Here is a 23,800-nt window from a genome sequence, read left to right as displayed (position 1 = left end):
TGATTTAATAATATATTGCAGAAATTATTTCTAATCATTATATTCTTATTAGATAAAAAATTTTTAAATTTGAATTAATAAGAAAAAGCTTCTTAGAGCTAGATATATCTATCACATTTTATTATTTACAAACAAATGGCGTATTTGAGATATATCATTTAATCTTTTATTACGTTTCTTTTGTAATATAATACCTTACATTATATTAAACCGAATCAAACAGATTCTAATCAGTATATATAATTCGTAATAATTTAATAATGATAAGTTAATTTATCTAAAAAATTTTTTTCAGTAATAAAATTATTTGAAAATCAAAATTATTGTTATTAGATTAATTTAAGATAGATATTATAATAGAAGATATAAATATATGTATATCTTATTCTTTATCTTGTAATAATGGAGAATCAAGTAATAAATTGAGTAATAATTCTAATAAATTTTATTTTGAAGCGTGGGAAAATATTAAATAATAACTAATTGTATATATTTACTTTTTTTCAATTTATTAAAGTCTAATTTAATAAATCTTGCTTAATTTCTATCGAAAATATCTCTTCTTTAGTTATGATTTATTATAGGATTATAATTCATATTCCTTTACTATATTATTTAGAACTATTATATCATTTCTAACAACATATTATTATGTAAAATTTTTCTTTTTATAAATATGCATTCTAATATGTAAATTTATTAATATGCATTATATTAAAATAATCTGTGTCTGTTTCTCATCCGGATTCAAACAATTGTAGAGGTTGGTCTCTTCAATGACCTGTTTTTCTCTCATGATTGTCTCTCTGTCGGATATGCATAACATTAAATAATCACGACAAGATAGTAAGCTCAAACAATTAAAGAGTTTTATGCTTAGGAAAATTGAATCAACGTTGGGATCGTTTCGCGTAACGTTTCACTAATTGGATCCTCGGATGTAATTTCATTCGTTTGTTTCATTGGACCCTATCAAGAAGACAATGTACGATAAAAATTAAAGCAATGTATGTTATAGTAGTATATAAAATGAATAAATACATTAAATAAGTCGATAAAATTATCAATTTTGTATAATATATTTAATATATTAATATTGTAAAGTAATATGATTAAATAAATTTAGGAATATTTTAAAAAAATATTTTATAAAAATATTTTATAATGTCTATATATATATATAAAACATATTAATAACTTACAGGTAGAAACAAAAGAAAGATCAAAAAATAATAAAAGAAGTAAAACAAAATAAATTTGAATGATAATTAAGAATCACGATTTTCTATTTTTGATCATTAAAGAATATCTTATGCTTCTGCAGCGTTACAATAACCACAATATGAAATATATACTAGTATTCAAATTGAGGTATTTGTTTATAATTTAAAGGGTTCAAAAGAAATTCCTAGATTTATCAGTGTGTACTATAAATTTATTTATTCAGTGACATTTCGCGCTTCTCCACTTATCCTTAACCGTGAGTTTTATTACTTCCGTGAAGCTGTCAATGGTCGCCTATTATCCCCCTTTGCGTGAGGTATACCTTTTTTCTAGAGCTGCAAAGAGGAAAGGGGGGACCGCCTGATTTCGCGATCCCGTGCGATGTCCCTGAGCAGTTGGCAGTGGTACTAACAGATTGACAGACGTACTCGCCGCGAACTGACCCCTTCGTAGTGATTTAGTTATCTCTCTATCGACGCCTCTTCAAGTCCTGCATTTTAATCGTAACGAAAAAGAAAAAAAACAGTGCTGCCGGAAGTGTTGTATCAAAAGGTAACGTGAATTCTTCGCTGAATGAGCTGCTGCCGGTTTGGGATCGTCTTGAGACGAGATATTATGATTAGGTGAGTATGTCATTTTTGTACTTTCTCGCCCAATATTCCCAATGTTAAATTAATTATAAAAATTTTTTTTATTAATTTTATTTTTGATAAATTTTGATAAAAATTTAAATAAATCTCATTGTTTGAGCAATATTTATTTATATTAAGGATTCATTAAATAAATTTTTTTTTTTATAATAAATTAAATGATTCTACTTAAATGATTAATGATCCTATAGTAAAAATATGATTTTTCTATAGTATATTTTATTTCATATATTTTCAAAAGAATGTTTTTGAACGAGATATAAAAATAATTATTTTAATACAAATACATATTTTTATAAATTCGAATTATTAATATGATTATTTTCTAATCTTTTCATTACAATTTGGATGAATTATAATTAGAAAATATTGATTGTCATTTCAGTTGAAAACTTTATTGTTGCTTTAATCTTGTTAAATCTATTACTTAATTCAAACTTCCTTATTGCTTTAACTAAAGATTCACTATGTTTTCGTGAAGTACATTTCATTGCATGCGCGAGTAAATTAAATATACTGGTATTTCGTGTGCTTCTTAACTTTTGTAAGTGTTTAATAGGGTATAACAGATCAAATAAATTCGCTGTTAAATCAGCTTACAGAGCTAATAAGCCTAGTAGATTTCGAGCGGAAATAGATCATACCGGTCGTTCGTGTCACTTATGAATACTCTTGATAGATGTAATTGTGTTTAAAGTAGCAGTTTCTGATACTTGTTCAATTTATGATTATGATTACATTACATTTTATACACAAAAAATTATTGAAAAATATTTTACACTTTTCTACATTCCAATCTTTTATATTAGATATCTTTTTCTTTGAATATTGTTTGATATGTATGATATTCGATTTTTAATTTTTTATTTTTAAAAACAAATTACACAATATTTAAATTAAGATTTTTAAAGATAAAAAGTATTAAAAATATTATAAATTATTACATAATTCAGAATATTATTTATGTAATATTATAATGACGGAATCATTTAGACTAAGCTCATATTTTCGAAGAATTTAAAAGATAATTAATATGTACATTACTTCATCATAAAAAAGATTAAGAAAATTCCATCTTTAATGATCTAGTAAAATTAATTTAAAAGTTCCAATTAAAAAAATTAGAGAATTTATTCTTTTTTATTTATGTTTCACACAATTATCAGTGCAAGGAATCCTAGAACTATTTAACAAAAATTATTAAGTAATTTTAAATGATTATGAAGAATTTTTCAATACTAATGTCACTTAAACAAAATGAATTGATATTAATAATTAGAGGATTTAATACTATTGGAAAAATCAGAAAATTAAATTCAGTTTAAATTAATCAGCAATTCAATAAAAATTGGATACAAATATTCACTATACAATGGACATAATATTTATATTTGTTTTACTTATACTATCTTGAAAAAATAATTAAAATATTTTTAAAAAATATGAACATAATTTTCTTCTGTATAAAAAAATCTTTTTATAAAATTTAGATCATATATAAGTTGAAAAATAAAGCATAACCTGAATTTTTATATATCTTATCACGTTTATTTTGATTTCCAGATTCGATTCTTTAAAGATATCACATATGTTTTTTAAAACTTTGCATAAGATTATATAATAATATTAACAAATCAAAGTTAACAATTAAATAATATATTAAATAATTAAAGTTTAAATCTTGTTATTAAATACTTTTTTTTTTGAAAAATAATGTAATTTTCCGTCTTTTAAACTTGATTTACATGTTCCAATAAACTGATAAAGAAAGTTTATCCATAAAATCTTGAAATGTCGCTCATATTTGTGGGAATAAAAAATTGTAATGCATTGTATATCACATTGCTAAGTACTCAAGTACTTAAATTTCAAGGTCATGCCTTTATCAGAAATTTCAAAATTCAAAAAAAAAAAAAATATACATTGTAATGTGACACGGAAATGATAAATTGCTAATTCATCATTAATGTCACGTAAGAAGATGTAATACATCTCTGGCAATATAAAACAATTGAATATTTTGAAAGTTTATTTTCAAAATGATGCTTAATTGTAAATTTTTAGAAGTAAAAAAAAATATATTTCTTTCTTTATAAATAATTCAAGCTTTCGATAATTTATAAGATCTGATAAAACTAAAAAAGTTATGGAAATTAGCCTGAAGCTTTATATATAGTTAGAGATTTGATAAAATATATAGAAAAATCGTAAAACATTTTATAAAAAAAAATCTAATAATCTTTCATGTTATATTATATGAACAGAGAAATTTAATTCTATTTTTAAAAAAAATCCTATACTTTGCTTGTTCTTTTTCGAAATATCTTAGTAAATATAGATAAACATATTATATAGTGAAAAATGAACACAATCATATTGCAATTTTGTCTGGAAACTTTAACACTGTGAAAAATCGCAACATCCGGAAGAATAATTTTCGAAAACTGATGAAAAAAAGGATATCAAATAATTTAAGTTCTTATGTTATATAAGGATTATATAAAAATATCACTTCTTAAGATTTTAAAATTTTACGTTATCTATTAAAAAATATTGATTTTTGATTAAAAAATATTTATTTCATTTTTTGTTTCATTATTTCATAATTTAATTTAATTTGATAATTTGATTTGATTTAAAAAGAAATAAATAATTAATAATTAAATAGATAAATAAAATAATAATTAAATAGATAAAAAAAATTTTTAAACTTGCAGAATATTATACAAAGTTTAAAATGATATCTGTTTGGAAATGTTTACTTTCGAGAACTTCAAATTTAATAATATTGAAAAATCTAAAGTTTGCTGAAATAATAAAACGAAATACAACAATGGAATACCATAAGCATGATGGGGATTTATAGTATAGCAAGTTCGTAATTTACAATTTGATTTTCAATAGTCATTTGTCTCTAGTTTCATTGACTAATAGATTTATTGTTGAAAACAATCAATCTTAAAATTTCTTCATGTGTTGCGAACATAAATTCTCTAATTAAAAAATAAGCAGAAAAAAACATTGATTTGAGAATAGCATAAATATATACATTTTTCCATAAATAATGAATAAGAAAATGATACAAAAGCAACGAGATTAGAATATTAAATGTATGAAGAATGAATTTCAATAAAATTTTAATAATCTGATTTATAATAATCCGGCACATCTGATAATCGAATTAGCATTAGCTTCAATTAAGATAGTGAATATTATTTGATAATCATTATTTTGCGTATATTTATATTATTTTTTAATCATTTTTATATCTTGTATATATATCTATAGATCTTTTTTTATTAACAATCGTTATATTAATCGTATCTTTTTTTTATATTATCTTATCATTTATACTATTTTAGAGATATAGTTCAATAATACATTTATTTCATAATTCTGCATTATCGAATTTTTATTGTAATGTATTTTAATCATATCAAAATTAGAATGAATCATTCATGTTTAGAAAAAATTTCATTCACTATTGCGTTAATCTAACATAAATAGAATTATAAAACTTTTATTTTTCTTTAAATCAAAATACAAATGTCCTACTTTTAAAACGAACTGATTTTCTTGATCAATTGGTTGCTATTTAAATTAGGATGTCTACAAGTCACGTGGAATACTGCCCTCGAGTTCTAGATCCTAGAAACTCTAAAAGGATATATTTTACAGTATCTTTAATGAGAGAAGTAGGTTTCTTTAGAAATTCTATTAAAGTAAAGTGTCATTAAGATTTTAAAATAGATACATATTTAGATGTAATTTAAAAAAAATATATATTTCTTTTTTTTTAAATAGATTCAAAAAATATATTTACTTTTATTATTAAATATATTATTATTTTATTATACTTTTATTATTAAATACATTAAATTAGATTAAAGTTACATTTGGATTTAGATAAAATGACCTCGAACATCAAAAAAAAAAAAAAATGATCGAATTCCAAAATAAAAATGGTAATAAAAGTGCAATAGAGTGAATCCAAACAAATTTCATTAGCAAAAAAAATTAATAATCAAGGTCGTTTGAAGGTCACATAATTTTATTTCACGAGTTTAAAGTTTCATTAAATAATAAAGAATCTAATTCCTTTTACGTCCAGCTTTCGATCTATCGATACGTCATTTCGTTCAGAAGTCATAATAGTTTATGCAATTCAATCTATATAAACAGATTATACGAATAAAATGAAATTACGCAATAATTCCATTATCACATACGTCTATGTACACGTCACGTTTATATTTTCCATTCGATACGATTAAACATACGAATGATAATTTATTTCACACGTAACATTCGAATTAGCTTCAAGGAAGAAGCATTGTATACCCTCGAATCTTATCGATTCACGTACGTGGAAAGTTAGAGGCATGCAGCGCGTCGAATTTCTTCGGTACCGCCGAAACGACGATACGCACACAGCTCTCATTCATCGCAGCTCGCAGCATCCACCCACGCTGCAATCGTGCTGCAACCGTGCTGCAGTATGTGACGCGTGATCCGCAAGATTTTTACGCTGCTTACCAGTTGATTGCCCCCAGAGCATGTTGATGACGTCAGTACACTCGATGACTCACTACTCACCATGTATACGATGCCGGACACACATGATCGTGCACGCGCATAATTCGCATTACTTTCACGCGCGTGTGTTCACCTGAACGCACGACACGCTCACGTTCGTTCTTACCATACTGGATCACTCTCGCTCTTACTATTCTATTTCTGCCGATTTGGGGCATACCAAGTCCGATAGAACTCGTTCTCGCGCCAGATAGAGAGTGTCTCGTGAATGATATCATAAGTTAATTCTGATCTTGTTAGTTTAGATGAAATTTTATCTTTGTTTCCCTTGTCTGAATGATATAATTGAGAGTTTTTTTTCTTTATTTATTATAAGTAAATAGAAGATCTTTATTTCGTTTCTCATTATGAAAGTAAAAGGGTTTGAGCGTTTCTACAGTTCTTTTATCATCATCAACAATTTTGAAAATAGTAAATTGGGATTGAATTTTCATGATTTTCAAAGTAGCTGAAGTTGTTAATCATTAAAACAAATATTCTCGAACAATGTTAAAATATTTACAATTGCCACACAATTTTTATTTATATTCATTCGATGTGATGTAACAAAATTTCTTGAATTTATTTAACGTGGTACAAAGTTTTTTGTATATAAGATAAATGAATAATCAAAATGTTTAAGGGAAAAACATTTCGAACAAAAGTGCATATATACACTTTTTGTGAAAATTTTTTTGAATTCGATGCAAATGAACAATTGTTTAAACGGGAAATATTTCATTTCATAAAAATACGCAATGTTATCTTTCTTATAGTATTCGCGCGTAAGTTTAAACAGCTGACACATCTCCACGTGGTCTTTCAAGTTCAACAAAGTTCGATGACATCATCATTGATTAGAATGTCAAAGAGCATAGTCCGGAAAAATATTTATTGCGTATATAGACTAACTTTCCAATTGTTACGCCATTGTTTTGCTCTATCACCCGATTAGCGCTTAATAAAATCTACTTTCAGTTACGTGTCTTCTCTTATTCTCCTCTTATATTTCTTCGTTTGTATTATTTTATTTTCAATCTTTAAACTGAATCGTAGAATTAAAAATTAATAATAAAAAAAATAATAATAATAACAATTTTTGCTGATATTGATTTTAATTTTCGAGAATTTATTCTATATATAATATTATATATTCTATATAATATTTCCAATACTGTATTATAAGCATTCAATTTTACATAAAATTTACATTTAATCACATATATTTTCGAAATATATATATATATATATATATATATATATATATATATATATATCCATATAAATATTTCACATCATCAATTATTAAATCATTATTCTTAATTGACAAAATATCAAATTACAAAGTATCAAATCTCTCTAATTTTGGTAGAGAAGAAAACAAAATGAAATGCATAATGACTCGATTTAACCGTTTAACATCCTGCTGACTTGTTCCATCGTGAAGAGTACTCGAAAACTCATCCGCGATGAGTGAAACAGAAGCGAATAGAGACAATCATTGCGCGGCGAGACAATCGATTACATGATAGTCATATATCATTGCGTATATTAATGCCAAGCGTTGTAAGACAATGCAACCCATGTTTCTCGATGTATATCACGCCTGATATCTTTATATCAGTGGATGCGAGTTGTGTTTAATTTGTCCTCAAAGGTTCGTCATAATAACGCGAAAAATATTTGATAATAATAATTGCCGGAAAACGTTCTCGATTGCGAAAATATGGGTGAAAATATTTCCTCAGTCTTTCGAGTTTATATAACTTTTTGTATATAAATAATATTTTTTCTATTTTTCAATAAATTCGAAAAATTCAATAAAAAAAAAAAAGAATAATATTATTTTTATTATATTATATATTCGTTATCGTGAATTTTTACATTTATAATCATATTTCATACTCAACTTATATATCTGAACTTTTAAAAAATTCCAATTGATAAGAAGAATTGTAGTAGTGTATTATTTTCATCAAAGAATCTCAAAATAGCACATTCAAGATACAATTATAAGTATAATACACGCGCAAACCTCGTCTCGTTTGTAATGAAAAATAAATACGAAGGAATTGAACATATGTTTGTACAATTGACATAATATAAAACATTAAAAGATTAAAATATTAAAGTTTTTTTAATAAATAAAAAAAAAAAAATAATTGTCATTTTCTATACGAATTAATACGAACTTCCTAGTTTATCGATCAGTTTATGATCATATAAATTTCGCATGTGCGAATATTGAAAACCTGGTTCCAGTTTGCCGGCTTGTTAAGCCGTAGTAAGATTTATTGAGTACAAACAGTCTCTTCATTATCACGTTTCTTCCAACATGAGTTGACGTGTATCTTTTTAAAGTTGGTAAACCCACATGATTGATGCCCCCGCTGCGCAATTAGCGATACATTCGCGTTCAATTTCGGTCCTGTTTTCCCCGTTGATTGATTTTATGAGCCATTAATTTATCCTCCGCATAACATATAATCTATCTGGATCACGTAAATTATTACATCCGATTGCATTGTCGAGAATTGCTCAAATTCATATTTTTTTCAAAATGATTGTTGAAAATCTTCAATAATTTAATTTTTAAATGGTGATTGGAATTTTTGAAAGGTTTTATATCATTATTTCACAAAAAATACTTCAAATTTGTTTTTTATAAATACAAGATTATGTTTCTGTTTTTATAAATTTACCAAAAACTACAATAACTAATTAATAATTAAAAATTAATATATAATAATTAATAGAACGTGTATTATTATAATCTCTAAGAATATTAAAATTTAAAAAGCTTCTCTTTTAAAATTTTGCTATTATCAGTACCAAGCAATGACATGGCTTTTAAATTCGGATTACTTTGTTAATACATGAAGGTTACTTTAAAACTTTATTTTAATCATCGAAACGTGAGTTTTTAACTAATTAACAATAATTTGCAATAAATAATATTGAAATAATAAACAAAGTAGTATTTTAGGAAATCATTTTATCTTTTCGTCAATGATGTAACTAAGTAACATTATGTAAGAGACAACAAAAACATGAAATATCACAATGCTTTAATAATCAGTACAATTATATATCTTTTAATAATTTGATTTATCATTTGTTTATCCATCACCAAATTTAAAAAAAAAATTACTGAATGATTCATTAAATATATTCTCTCCAAACGTTCATCCTAAGATTTAGAACAAATGTTAAAGTTTTTCGAATATAGCTAGTTTCTAGCGTTCTAAAATTGACGACAAAAAAGGAAAAAAGCAAATTCAGAAAGATACAATAAATCAATCCAGATTATTTGTCTAGATTTATGTTTGTACAATACTGAGTGATGCGCAGATAATAACGCCTTTTGATTTCACATATTAGTCAAGACAAATCTTAACTCGAGCAATGAGAGAAGAAATTTCGTTCCTTTCAAAAATTCGTCAAATTCTAGAATATATGAAAATCTCATCCATTCCCTTGCCAAGTTTCATTCTTTTCAATCATAACACTGAATTTCACTCGTTCTTAATCTCGTTCCTATCAAATATCACCGATAAACGCAAAACAGCTGGGGAACTGATTTAAACGAATTGAACGTCTCGATTGATCCTCGTTGGAACCAAACGGCTCAACCGCACGTGCGACTGAAATTACAGTTTTTCAATCCTCTGATCGGCGTTCTTAAACTCCCTTACACGAATTCATCTCGAAAAATTTGAAACTCTTTCATTGGTACAGCGATATAAAACGCTTTCTCGTCGGCGTCCAACGATCGACTCTTGTCATCGATGTGTGCACATTCGCGGGAATTCACACTCGAGACTTCGTTATGTAACTTCGTGAATTTCTGTTTGGAGGCTACACGCGGCCAAGGAACAATCGTGAGAAGACAAAGAATGTTGATTGAAAAGAAATTCTCGTATTTACCTCGGATTGTTTGTCAAAACGATGTATCCTGATTTTCGTGATCCCGTTTCTTCTTTTCCCAACTACTTATCATTGCCTCTCTGGATGCAGATACGCTTGTGTGCGGATTCCACGAAGCAAGAGTGGGGAATATTGGTGCCTCGTGGCCTCCCCTATATAAGGTTTGCGCTCTCCCATTGCCTCTCGGTTGTTCCCCAATTCGGGCAACTTCTCCGAGACTTGGCAAACCGCACACTGTAAGTCGTAAACTTTTTTTTAAACGTTTTTTTTTCCCACAATATATCTTTGATTTTTAAATTATCATTTTTATACATATATATATATATATTTTTTTATATCTCAAAATCTTTGCGTTAAACACGAAGAAATGTCTCATCGTAATATCTCATTTATAGTTTCTCTTGTTTCTTAATGAAATTAACGATAGATCGATATAATATATATAGTATAGTAGACGATTAAGATTAGTGTTGAGGTTGTGAATCGAGTATAGCTGGAATTATGAGAGCTTGTTACTTTTAAATTGTTGTTAATATCTTTGTGTTTTTTGTTTCGCATAAGTGGCACAATTAGGTTCGTCGATTCTATTGCGTTATTTTGAGAGATGATGGTGAGAAGGAACGAACGTTCTTTCTTGTTTGCGAGATCGACTTAGAGAACGTTCAATAGCAGCAGAGGACGCAGTTGTTCGTCTACGATCCTGTTACTATTGATGTATCCAATTGAATCTGCACGAATTAAAGATCTTGATGCTGTTTACACTTCGTCTTTTTATTACCTCATTTTGATAATTTGAAATAATCAATTGTGATCATCCTGTACTACGTTGCTTATCTTTTCATTCTTGGATCGTTCAAAAAGTGTAGTAATTAGAATCATTTATCCATTATATTTTCTATTAATTTATGTTTTTATTACATATTATATTATATTATATTATATTATACGGATAGAATGTATTGCACAATGTTTTTTTTTTTTAAATCATAACTTCAATTCCATAAAATATATAATACACGATTTCATCCAGATCAATGAATAATCGTGACAATTTCAATAAATTAAAATCACACGTTGGTCATCGAGACGGCGGATGATTATGAATAAATTTTTCGCGTCAGGCAAATGATTCACGTAAACTCGTAATAATTAATTAAAGATCCAAAAGCGTGGACATCAGGAATTAGAACATTGTATTATTCGCGCAGACTACGAGATATAACCGATTAAAACCAGTTTTAAAAGGTTTTGATGTTAAACCCGTGTTAGACAGGGTTGAAAGAAGTCTGATATAATTTGTAATTCGTTCGATGGATATCGATTCATCGCCAAAAGATCGATATCATATTGCATAATATTGGATTAATCGATTCGATTAATTTTTAATGTAAAATTTATTTGAAAATACTTTAAAGATACTTTAAAATTTGATCTAATCTATTAATATTAGTAATATAAAATCAATCAAAGTTCTCGACACGATACAAGCAATTAAATTAAATAATTCTAAATGGACGATATAAACGTTCATTTATCTGTAATTTTGCAAATTTTTTAAAGCTTAAGAATTTTGTAATCTTATTTCTCTAATAAAATTGTCACTAACAACTTCAATGCGCAACGATTAAGCGTGCTACATGGCAAAAGATATAATGTAAGAAATTGTAATAGTCCTTCGAGCACAGATGGAATGAGCCTTGCTCTAGTGACGACGAGGTCAGCATATTTCCATTTTTTATATTACCTTATGTGAGAAATCTGTTTCATTCCATCGTCAGCTACACCTGCGCTTTTTTTCATTCCGATTAATAAGTTAATATACGATCGATCCATCTACGGGCCATCCTTCTTAACATTAAAACGTGTCACGATTTGGCAAAAATTGCGAAAAATTTCTTGCGCAAAAACAATAGCCGCTTCAATAAGAAACTTCATCAACTTCGTTTAGCTTGTTAAACTTAGATCAATCCTCTATATACATATATTTCGATTCCATTAATCGAATAATATTGGTTTGTTGCTTTGAAGATATATGTATTTAGCGCAAACATTCATAAATTAATAATAATAATAAATATTTTATTATTATTTTAAAACGTCAACTCGATATTTATTTCATTTGTTCCTTCAATTTCATCTTATAACATGTAAACAATAATTACAAGATTTTCATTAGATTAAATAAATCTTAAAATCATCAACAATTACACTTGATAAAAATAGTTTAACTTATGCATATTCAAGAGCGACTCAAGTGCTCAATTGATGAACTTATTTTTGAATTTCAGCATGCCTTTTAATCATCTACTTTCAAGTACTATTATGATATATCTAAATGTCTGATTTCAAAAAATAATTGTTATATTTAATAGATGATGTGAATGATTCATAAATCTTCCTTATTTCGATTTACTGATATCATTTTTACAATTATTTCTTTCAAAACTTACTTCATCGATATTTTTCTTTTTCTTATCATTGTCTATTTATCTTTAGAATAAAAATTGTTTGATTGCTTTGAATAATTTTCATTTCAAATTCTGATTATCAAATAACTCATCAACTAAATGAACGATACATTACAAACACGTTGTATATTTAAACATTATATCTGCATAAACATTCAGTCCGATAATAACGTATTGACAAATCGATAAAATAATAAATTGTTGAGTCGACGTTTCAAAGGATCGTATATCCTTTGAAGAGAAATATCGGGGACATCTCCCTTCATGGTCATCATCAGCATGTCATTCGATAGACTAGGAAATGAACGGGAATGTTTTTCATCCGAATGATAGAAGGTGGCACTTAGCTTTTATTGCTTCGATATTATATAGCGACTTTTATATAGCGCTCATTTTATTTCTTCTCATCGTTACTCGTGAAACTATTAAATGTTATTTTGTATTAATATTCAACGATTTTTAATTATTCAAGAGAGGGAGAGAGAGAAAAAGAATAAGATAAAACTATTTTGAGATTTCAAAGTATTCAAGGAAATATTAAAATCTGAAATTTTCATTGAAAATTACGATTTTTTCCGAAAGGAATCTGTTGTTCATTTCAATTTCTTAGAAAAATTATCTTCAAAATCTTTGAAAGAAAAGTAACATATATTCAAAAAAAGTAGAGATTTCAAGAAAAATATTTTAAAAAGTGTTTTTATCATATTTCTATTATTTCCTATAATTATACATTTTCCAAAAATAGATTGTAATTTATGAAAACTCATTTGTGTTGAAAGAATATCTCAAGTGATAATTTTAACGATATAATATTGATAATATTCTTAATTTATGTATATAAGTTACCACTTTTCTTTTAAACTATATCCAGGACGTGTTTTTTAAATTTAACGCGATCGAGTGAGTTTCCCAAATGCAATCGATTCCATGAAACATAAACAGATCCGACGACTAATTCTTCCGTGTTGAACCAAAGATCCTTGGATCTTAATCTCGCAAAAATTCTACATTTGATCGCGTAAGTAAGTAATACACAAGTTTTATGATATTTTCAAGAAATTTTTAATATCTCGCAGATCATAATTAGAATATGTATCCAGTTAAATTCTATCCACAAAAATAACATTGATCCATCTTTATGTGATTTTAAAATTGAATTTTATTAAAAATCTTATTATAATTTTCTCTACACATTCAAAAATTTAACAAATCAATGTGCATTTTGACTTAATAAATCATATTAATCATTTTGAATAATGATTGATCATTGAAAAAAAATCCGTGATTATCTGTGATAGTTCTTTTTAATAATACGCTACCTATTTATGAACGATATTATGCACGATTTATCGAATAACACGACAAGTAGCGGTGTCAGTATGGTGCGAACCAATCTTAACGAGTGTGATGGCACCGCTTTTCAGCGACGACACCGCTGTTCTCTCGCCTCTTTCCACCCACCACCACCCCCCGCGGTAAATTTGCCCGCAATGAGACTGATTATTATGTCCTTGCGAGACTGACGATAATTACAAACCGCTTTACTTTCAGTGCCACACGCTTGACACGTCGATTAGAGCTTTCGAGAGCAGCTTGACCTCGTTTCGCACCGTTCGATTCGCGATCGCGAATGATATCCAACACTCGATCAAATATGACCCTCGTGATTACGTGAGTCACGTGACAGTGATGAGATGCACGTTCATATATTTGATAATTTTGTTTTATCAGAAGAGTATAATCTTCCTTTTTTTTTTTTTTTTTTTTCATAAGATATTTTTCTTCTAAACGAAGCCCTCTTTTTTTTTCCTTCGTGAGAAGCTTTAGTTGAATTGAATGTTAATTGAGATGAAACGATAGTAGAATTTGTATTTCGAAATGTTTGTGAAGTCTTCTCATCTCGATTAACGCTGGATCATAAAAAAATGTTGAATAGTTATATTTTATATTCCTAAGATCCAGAAGAAGGTTTCAATGTAATCTTAATATATTTTTTACAAATATCGATAGCTCCAAATTTATGGAATTCCACTAAATTTAAATTAATAAAGATCAAATTTAAATATTGATCATCGTATCATAAATCTAATTAATTTAACAAGCATAAATTTTATCATTACTTGGGATAAAAATGTTTCATTAATTATTATGTGGTAAGAATATTCGTAATATAATTTTTGTTTATTTATCAATTTATCGCAATTTATCTCATTTTAACAAATTAATATATCAATGAATACCAGACAAGAGACAAAAAGCTTTTATGAATGATACGCTTCTTTGCAACTCTCAGAACTTTGTAAATTGGCTTCTTCATTAAGAATACATTTATTAAATAACAAAAAAGTGGATGTAAGTCCATATTATTGTACACATTAAAAACATTTGTAAGATTTTGCAAGACATTTTGTTAGATTTTGTAAAAAATTACATTTATAATATTGAATTTTAATTCAAATTAATTAATATTTTCTCTGGAAACTTTCATCAGATCTCTCTAATGACTTTCATCAGATCTTTTCATTCTGACAATGGAATCATTTTAATTCAATTACTATACTATCCTATACTATATTATCATATTAATTCAATAAAAGATTACTATAAGACGTATGATTCTCTTTTTTTCTGATTATAATTAAGAACAAAAAAAGTGTTTGAAATTCATTCGCAGCTTGCATTATTAAGAAATATATATTTCACACGCTTAATTATATAATCTCATATAATCTTTCATTTTATTCTGTCATTACATTACGATTTATTATGACTATTCTTCAGAAAATCGGTTCATTCGTAATATATAGTAAGAAAAAATTAGAAGATATAGATATGATAATAAAAACGATTGAAAACAGAACAAGATGTATAATTTACCATTAATTATCATGTTTTTTCCAGCTTGTTAAATTACAATACACGAGTTAAAACATCATTTATATTTTATATCAGAAGTTATAGAAAACACGATCAATATAAAGAATTGTGCATTCATGATGCAATCCATTTTTTCGTTTTTCTTTTTAGTATTTTCTATAACCATTTTATTTGGTTCCAATATCCATCAAATAGTTTCGTTGAAATCATGGTTTTTCAAACATTATTGACTTCATAATTATTTGTTCTTATTGTCAGAGTTTGTGATTCATGTTCATGGCAAACATACTTTCTATTCTATTCTGTTATCAAATTTATATTTTAAAGACGAAAAAAAGAATTTTATGAATAAAAATTTTATTCTTTTTTAAATTATTTTAGATAACATATAATTTTTTAAAAATAATATAAATATACTGGATCATATTAATTCAAAAAATAAATATAAAGATAGTTAGAGAATAGTTAAAGAATTTTGTATTAATAATATAAATATAATTTATTTTAATGAGACAAAAGATAATTGTACAATGATTCTTAAGAAAGATTTATTTTTTTCATAATGCAAATGAAAAACTTTTTATTACTAAATTTGAAAATTTTGTTATACATTAAATTTTCCTTTTAATTTTTATTAAAACGATAATTTTATTAAAAAAACAAATTTATTCAGCAAAGCTCTCCTCTTTTAATTTGAACATGATGTAATAAATGTAAACTGTAAGATCATTTTCCAAGAATCGACATTTTTACTGATTGCGAGAAAAAAAATTTTTCACATCCTGAAAGATATTGATTCAAATTATTCAAATAAAGTTAACTTTCAAGGCAAACTGCAAATGCAAAAAATCAATTTATTGCATACAAAATATATTTGACGTATCTACATATATTATTAGTATTAGTCAATGTATAGATAATTACATAAATATTGTTATTAATTAAAATTATCATTACGTTTCTGTTTATTTTTTATATTTTCTTGTAATCTCTCTAATATTCAATCGATCTGTAATTAAATAATATTCTATTTATATATGTATATTCTAATCTAAGTTCGATTCAATAAAATATCTTCAGTGTCCAATATTCAAAACAGTGTGAAAAAATTTTCTTTATTGAAAATAAAATGTTTTATCAAAAAATATCATATTTTATAAAATGCTTAATATAATTAAAAATACGAAAAGATTTAAAACTTAACGTTTACTTCTCCAAACATTGTTGTATTCTATATTTAATTGATTCTATATTTAAATTCATTTCGTTTAAATCCCCAAGAAAGGAATGAAATAATTGTTGTGCTAGATTCTCTTCTTAAAAGGTTTTCTGCATCATTCTGTCAACAGTCCACTACACGCATAAGTTGCACCTGCAATGCGCATCACACATCGCAATTGCATTAGAATGGATCATTGAACTCAATTACACAACGAATAATTGATAGTTTAACTGATGTTAGTTAATTATAGTGTACTGTGCAACGACCTCGATGTAACGCAAACTATTTCTATCTTTAAAAATACTATATATGTACATATATATAGTGTTGGTATAGTAATGATATTTATATTTAAGAAAAATTATATATATATTTTATGGGAAAATGTATAATTTAAATAAATTATTTTTAAATTTTTATTTCCATACCATAAATTAGATATGTAAAACTAATATCTAATAATATTAGACAAAATCTAATAATATTAAACAAAGTAGTATAATAAAGAATTAACTTTTCTTAATATTTTTATGCAATACTTTATATCAATAATTTAATCTTCATATAAATTTCCAATTAAAAATTTTTAAGTTAAAAATAACAAATTCGTGTAGATCTATTCTATTTGAATTATTTTTTAATCAGTTCGAGAAAAACATATTTGTAAATGTTTTAAATACGTTTCTGAAATCTTGAAACAATAACAATCTTGAACAATTGTCCAATAAAATTCTTTTCGACACCAGTATCGTCTTATTTTTATTAAAATCAAATGTCCTGGATAATCATGATTTGCAAAGTCCATAGAAGATTTTGATACGCGTGATACCGTCTACTTAAAGAGTATTTGGTACAGGATGTCCGTCAATGTCTGTTAATATTCAGTCGTTTTCTAGAACAAGATTAAGCCACGACACGCCTTCCTCGCAATTATGTCATTGAGCTTTCAGGGTCTGTAATAGGATTGGTCAAGGTATTGAATTAAAGATTTTCTTGAAATTTTCTCATTTTTTCTATTTTCTTCTCTATTATCCAATAAGTATATCAAATTTTTATATATAGCATAAATAATAATAATAATATTTATTTTATTTTGTATAATATATAAAATATAAAATATAAATATAATATAATTATGATATTATATATTTTATATAAATATAAAATATATAAAATATACATATTCATTATATTTTATTCAATGCTAATTTTATATCTTTATTATAACGAATTGAAAAATTGTTATATCATCTATAGATTATAATAAAAAGTATTTATTTTTACAACATAACATCATAAATTAATATCTTAAATCATTTATATTATAAATTTATTTTGTATCAAATAATAGCAGGGGTGGTATTTTCTTTAGTAGTGAAATACTAATTTCAGAAAACTACCCTTCAACGACCGTGTGGCCTAACGGATAAGGCGTCGGACTTCGGATCCGAAGATTGCAGGTTCGAGTCCTGTCACGGTCGATGGTTTATTTTTTTTTTTGTTCTCACTTTTTTTCTTATAGAAATCAATACAATTATGATATTATATAATGGTGAATAATATTTATTCATTATGTGAATAATAAAAAAATTAAAAAATAAAAAATATTTAAAATATTTCGAATATTTTCAAGAGTAAATATATCAAAAACAAGAAAGGATTGCATGTGTCAGAAAAATAAAAATATTTTTATTATTAATAAAATTATTTCAATATAAATAAATTTAATTCTTTCTGTTTATATTCGTTTAGTTTGTTTTCGTCGTAGATAATATCAAGTTGTTATGATAATCTAAGAAATTATTCATAACCTGATCTATTCATCCATGACGATATTCTATGCTTAATAAGATTCCCGAGATATTCAGTCGAAAGATAGCAAGAAAACCGTGCGGAAAATCTACTGTTACGTGTGATACTACTAGTTATATCGAGCATAGAATTGTGGGAACATATAATAATTAGAGTAATCATATATAGTGTGCTTCTTCCATATGTTAAATAAGTGTAGTTAGATCAAGGTCGATCTTTGTGTAATTTTGCAGGAAATTACAATTTTTTTTTTTTATTACAATTATAGTACGTACAGTAAATGTAAAATAAGCCTAAGAGAATTCTAGAAAGTTATGAAATCTTTAATTTTTAACTTTTTATTATTGTAAATACAAAAAACAAAAATATTTAATAATATCTTTTTACACATTTAATTATTCTTCACTTTTGAACAATTGTTCTTAACTGATATTCACATACAATACTCGTTTCTTATGACAGCGTTACAATAACATTTTTATTACCTTTAAAAGGGAACATAAAAATAGAACCCTCACAAGATGCGAATCACGTTCCGCTTGCAAGCCGCCTTGTAAACAGACTCAATTATCATCTCCATCATTGGAAAGCCTCCAAATCGTTGCCTTTCAAAACGTTACGACCTACGCCCATTATCAATGCAATTACGAATTGGCCCTACTTAACCCCTGCATATTGATTTGAAACACGTGATCGTGTTCTGTTAGAACAACAAAATACTCTTTTAAACTATCTTATCCAAGTTAAGTTTATCTATTTTTGATTCATCATTTTTTGATTTCATTCAAAATTTTGTGAAATATAATTGTTGAATAATTAAATAATGATTAATGCCGAGAACATATATGTTAAATAAATTTTTTAAGCTATTTTTTTATATGTATTTCTATTTTTATTGAATTTTTAATATATTATCCTGATATTTTAATATTAGAATAGTTAACTGATAAAATGTTTTCTATTAATTTCTTTAACATTGAAATAATCATAAAAATCTAAATATTTTATAAATTCTATTGATTTTTTATAAATTGTATATTTATAAATTTTTTACTATTTTTTATAAATTTATATTTTTTTCAAAACTTATCTAATCTTAAAATTTTTTACATCAATCTCGTTTAAATTGTTGTAAGTAAATTAACCGTTTGAAGCTATTTATGAATTTTCTTTGTACATACGTTCAATCGACCATGACTTTTTTACTTTCACTCACCTTGGTATTATTTTTGTTTAATGAAAAATACTATAAAATATACATTCTTATTTTTTTTTTTTATGTAAGCATATATAAGTTTTTGCGTCATGTTTTAGCTCACAAGTGAGCGCAGAACCTAGCCCCGCCGACGAGCAGCAGCAGATCAGCGCAGATTCAGCAGGAAGACTTCGCCGAGATCCAGTAATCCGCAAGAACGATATCAATCTCATATCGATCGAAGCTTGTCGTCGAGCACGAAGAAGTCTCATCTAATCGTATTACCAAGCCAGATTCACCCAACTGCGCCGATATCGTAGAATGGTAGAGGGTGATCTTAATTCAAAGCACAATCATAGTATGTATCTTTTAGAATAGTCTTCAAAATATCTAATCATTTTTAGAAATAATAAAAAGATATTATTTATAGAAAGATTGATATATATATATAAAGATTGATATTTGTTTTTGATTTAAAAATAACTTTTATTTTAAAATTATTTGTGTATGATTAATTACACAATTAATATTTAAATATTAATCTTAACTTTATTATTTCAGAGTGTGATGTAAAAGACGAGCAGCTAAACGGCTGTGGTTCTAAGGATCTCGAACTTGCTCGTAGGTAGAAATTCTATATAAATTATGTCTATTAACGTGAATCGATAGCTTCCACAAATTTAACTATATCGTAATTTTCTATAATAGGTATTGGAACAAAGGGCAAGACCCTAGATCCAGAGAAAGGATCCATCGATAAAGCGGATTTCGAAAAGGCCATTGAACTTACCAGTAATTTTTTTATTAGCTCTATTTTTCCTACACTTTTCTGTTATTTCAATATGAATTATTATCTATCTAATTATTATTTATTTTATTCTTCTTTCCAATTCTCAGACTATGGCAAATTTCACTACTTCCTTCTTACGGTATGCGGCTTCGTTAGCACCAGTGAGGAGATGGACGTAATCTCTATGTCCTTCATCCTTCCTAGTGCACAATGTGACCTGAATCTCGATACTCAAGCCAAGGGATGGCTCAACTCAATCATTTTCATCGGTATGATGGCGGGGGCGTACGCCTGGGGTTCCATCGCGGACGCCCTAGGTCGACGGAAAGTTCTTATCGCCATCTCCTTCATAAATGCTCTTTGCATTGTCGCCTCCAGCTTCAGCCAATCTTATGCACTCTTTATGATCTTCCGTTTTCTCAACGGCGCTGCGTAAGTAAATCAATTTGTGCGCAATAATTTGCAATATATCGAGCTCATTTGATATTTGATATTTTATTATATAACAATTTTTTAAACGCGAGTTAAAGTGGAATACTGATGAATCATATAACGAAACATAACTTCCTAAAAATTTATAATAATTTATTTATAACAGGCCACTATTGACGATAATGAATACTTTTCGTATATTTAAAAAGATTATTTAAAAAAAAGTTCTCAATTATTACAGTCTTGGAGGTAGCGGACCTGTGATTTGGTCATACTTTGCCGAATTCCAACCAAAATCGAAGCGAGGATCAATGTTGTCCTTTATGGCTGCCTTTTGGACACTTGGAAACCTCTTTGTTGCTGGTAAATCTTCAATTATTTTTTAACTAAAAATTATTCTTTATATTATATAAAATATAATTAAATCATAAATCCATATTTTATTTAAAAATAATAAATAATTATTAGGTTTGGCGTGGTTGATCATCCCTCATGATATCGGTATCACATATTCAGCGTTCACGTATAATTCTTGGCGAATCTTCCTGCTGATCTGCGCTGCTCCATCGTTTATCGTCGCGGGGCTGCTCCTGTTGCTCCCTGAATCTCCTAAATACCTCTTATCCTGCGGAAGATACGAGGAAGCGCTCGATATCTTCCGTGGAATTTATGCCATTAATACTGGCAAATCACGTGATAGTTACACGGTAATATTTTTTATATTAATGTGTCACGAAATAAATATTTATTATAAATATTATAAAAGCATTGAAAAAAATTATAATTTTCAATGAATTTTATTTCAGGTAAAAGAATTAATTTTAAATGACATCCGAGAACCGGAATTGACGAATAGTAGCATCGAAAAGAACAAATGCAAAACAATGCTCGCCGATATCGTAAACAATAGCAAACAACTTTTCGTCTCACCTATACTTCGTTTCACCATGATTTCAATTATTATTAATTTCACTTTTCATATCGGTTATTACGGTTTAATGATGTGGTTTCCCGAATTATTCAATCGTTTCGACGAATTTCATCGTGATCATCCAAATGAAATCGCTTCGATATGTCAAGTGACCGAATATGTGGTTCAAAGAGGTTCTCAAAATATCAAGAATCTTTGTTCCGATAAAATTGGCGCTTCCGTTTTTATGGAATCGTTAATTACCGTAGCATCCGCTATACCTGCAAATATTATTGCTGTTCTAGGAATGGATCGTCTTGGCCGTAAATTTTTCTTGCGTAAATATAATTTAACATTTTAAATAATTAAATATATTTTGTAATCAAATAATTATAAAATTATGTTTAATATTTTTATATATTTTCTTTAATAAATAATTTTAATTTTATTTTATTTGCAGTGTTTAGTACACTTTCATCAGGACTTTGCGCGATCGGATTATATTTTGTATACAATAAGCATCACAATCTGATCGTTTCGGCTATCTTCAGCGGTGTGATAAGCTGTGGAAATGCAGCTCTAGATTGTCTAATAACCGAAGTTTTCCCGACACCTCTTCGCGCAACAGGAATTGCTATTTCCATGGTTGCAGCGCGTCTCGGTGGAATTATTGGTAACATCGTAATATCTCAACTCTTGGATATGTATTGTCCAGCACCAACTTTTATCGTTGCTGCACTTTTAATCGGTATGTTTTATATATTTTATAATAATAATTATTATTATTTATATATAGTAATTTGAATATATATAATCTTACTACTATATCAATATGATATACATATATAACTATATTACTAACTATTATATATTTTATAATAAATATAGTATATTTCAAAATTAAGAATCTTCAACAAAAAAGAAATATCCTTAAATGATAAAGAACCAATATAGGTATATCATTAATCATTATTAAAATTTATTCTACTTAATTTTTCATACAGGTGGAGGATTATTATGTTTATTCTTACCAAATACAACACGGGAACCACTTTCTTGACATCGGTGAAAACTTGCATCAGATCGAATAAATTGATGTACAGTCATATACACATAAAATTGAAAAACTTATCACGTTTATAATAATAAATTGTGCGTTCATATATTTGTTCATTTAATTCATAATACGATTCATTCTAGACAACATTGTGGCGATTGAACATCACATTCCTGTTTTACATATCAATTTCGAATAAACAAATTAGTATTAACAATTAGAATTTATAAATGATAGTAGATATTTTCAAAAATAAACAAAATACAAAAATATTAATTCATACATTATATTTTTTTTTATAAGGAAACAAAAATATATATTTCTTTATATATTCAAAAATTAGATATTCGTTAGAATATTGTAATCTTGAAAAAAATGTATGAATTTTTGTTTATTAACGCATATAAAATGTACAGTTATTTACACTGTAGACATTTCATTTCTCAAATATTTGTAATATTTTTGGTACGTACTTTTGTATCTCTTGCCATTGACTCGTACTCCAAATACGGACATCATAAATTGTAACAAGACATTTAAAATGTAAAATAACGATGTAATAATGAAAGAAAGTAAAGAAATTTAATTAAGTTTTTTACTTTGTAAAATAAATCCATTATTCCTTTAAATTATTATTTTAAATTTATATTACAAATAAATT

At 26.5% G+C, this 23,800-nt stretch overlaps 1 protein-coding gene and 1 non-coding gene across 6 annotated transcripts; both read left to right on the top strand.

Moving 5' to 3' along the window:
* The first annotated feature begins 1,642 nt into the window (after positions 1 to 1,642).
* LOC122712778 (synaptic vesicle glycoprotein 2B) lies at positions 1,643 to 23,730 on the top strand. 5 transcript variants are annotated; one of them, XM_043932660.1, is made up of 10 exons: positions 1,643 to 1,847; positions 20,070 to 20,308; positions 20,512 to 20,571; positions 20,659 to 20,742; positions 20,848 to 21,172; positions 21,414 to 21,535; positions 21,641 to 21,879; positions 21,979 to 22,420; positions 22,543 to 22,830; positions 23,087 to 23,730. In XM_043932660.1, exons 2-10 carry the CDS (start codon positions 20,272 to 20,274, stop codon positions 23,140 to 23,142), a joined length of 1,653 nt encoding a protein of 550 aa, XP_043788595.1. In that variant the 5' UTR covers positions 1,643 to 1,847; positions 20,070 to 20,271; the 3' UTR covers positions 23,143 to 23,730. The 5 variants fall into 5 exon arrangements, with proteins under 5 accessions (XP_043788595.1, XP_043788594.1, XP_043788596.1 ...); XM_043932659.1 differs by lacking the exon at positions 1,643 to 1,847 and adding an exon at positions 10,570 to 10,612; XM_043932661.1 differs by lacking the exon at positions 1,643 to 1,847 and adding an exon at positions 18,826 to 18,909.
* On the top strand, positions 18,352 to 18,424 carry Trnar-ucg. Its single transcript has one exon. It is a non-coding gene; the product is annotated as a tRNA-Arg (tRNA).
* Positions 23,731 to 23,800: the final 70 nt, after the last annotated feature.

The sequence above is a fragment of the Apis laboriosa genome, unplaced genomic scaffold (genome assembly GCF_014066325.1).
Source record: "Apis laboriosa isolate Shangri-la unplaced genomic scaffold, ASM1406632v1 scaffold218_cov154, whole genome shotgun sequence".
NCBI classification, from domain to species: Eukaryota; Metazoa; Arthropoda; class Insecta; order Hymenoptera; family Apidae; genus Apis; species Apis laboriosa.
This window is presented reverse-complemented; position numbering and strand designations above follow the sequence as displayed.

What these genes read in the sequence shown, in the direction of transcription:
- LOC122712778 (XM_043932660.1), top strand. Translation starts at nt 20,272, where the DNA reads ATGGTAGAGGGTGATCTTAATTCAAAGCACAATCATA. An exon ending in AAAGGCCATTGAACTTACCA is followed by an intron (nt 20,743 to 20,847) that starts GTAATTTTTTTA and finishes TCCAATTCTCAG; the next exon opens with ACTATGGCAAATTTCACTAC. An exon ending in TGGCCGTAAATTTTTCTTGC is followed by an intron (nt 22,421 to 22,542) that starts GTAAATATAATT and finishes TTTTATTTGCAG; the next exon opens with TGTTTAGTACACTTTCATCA.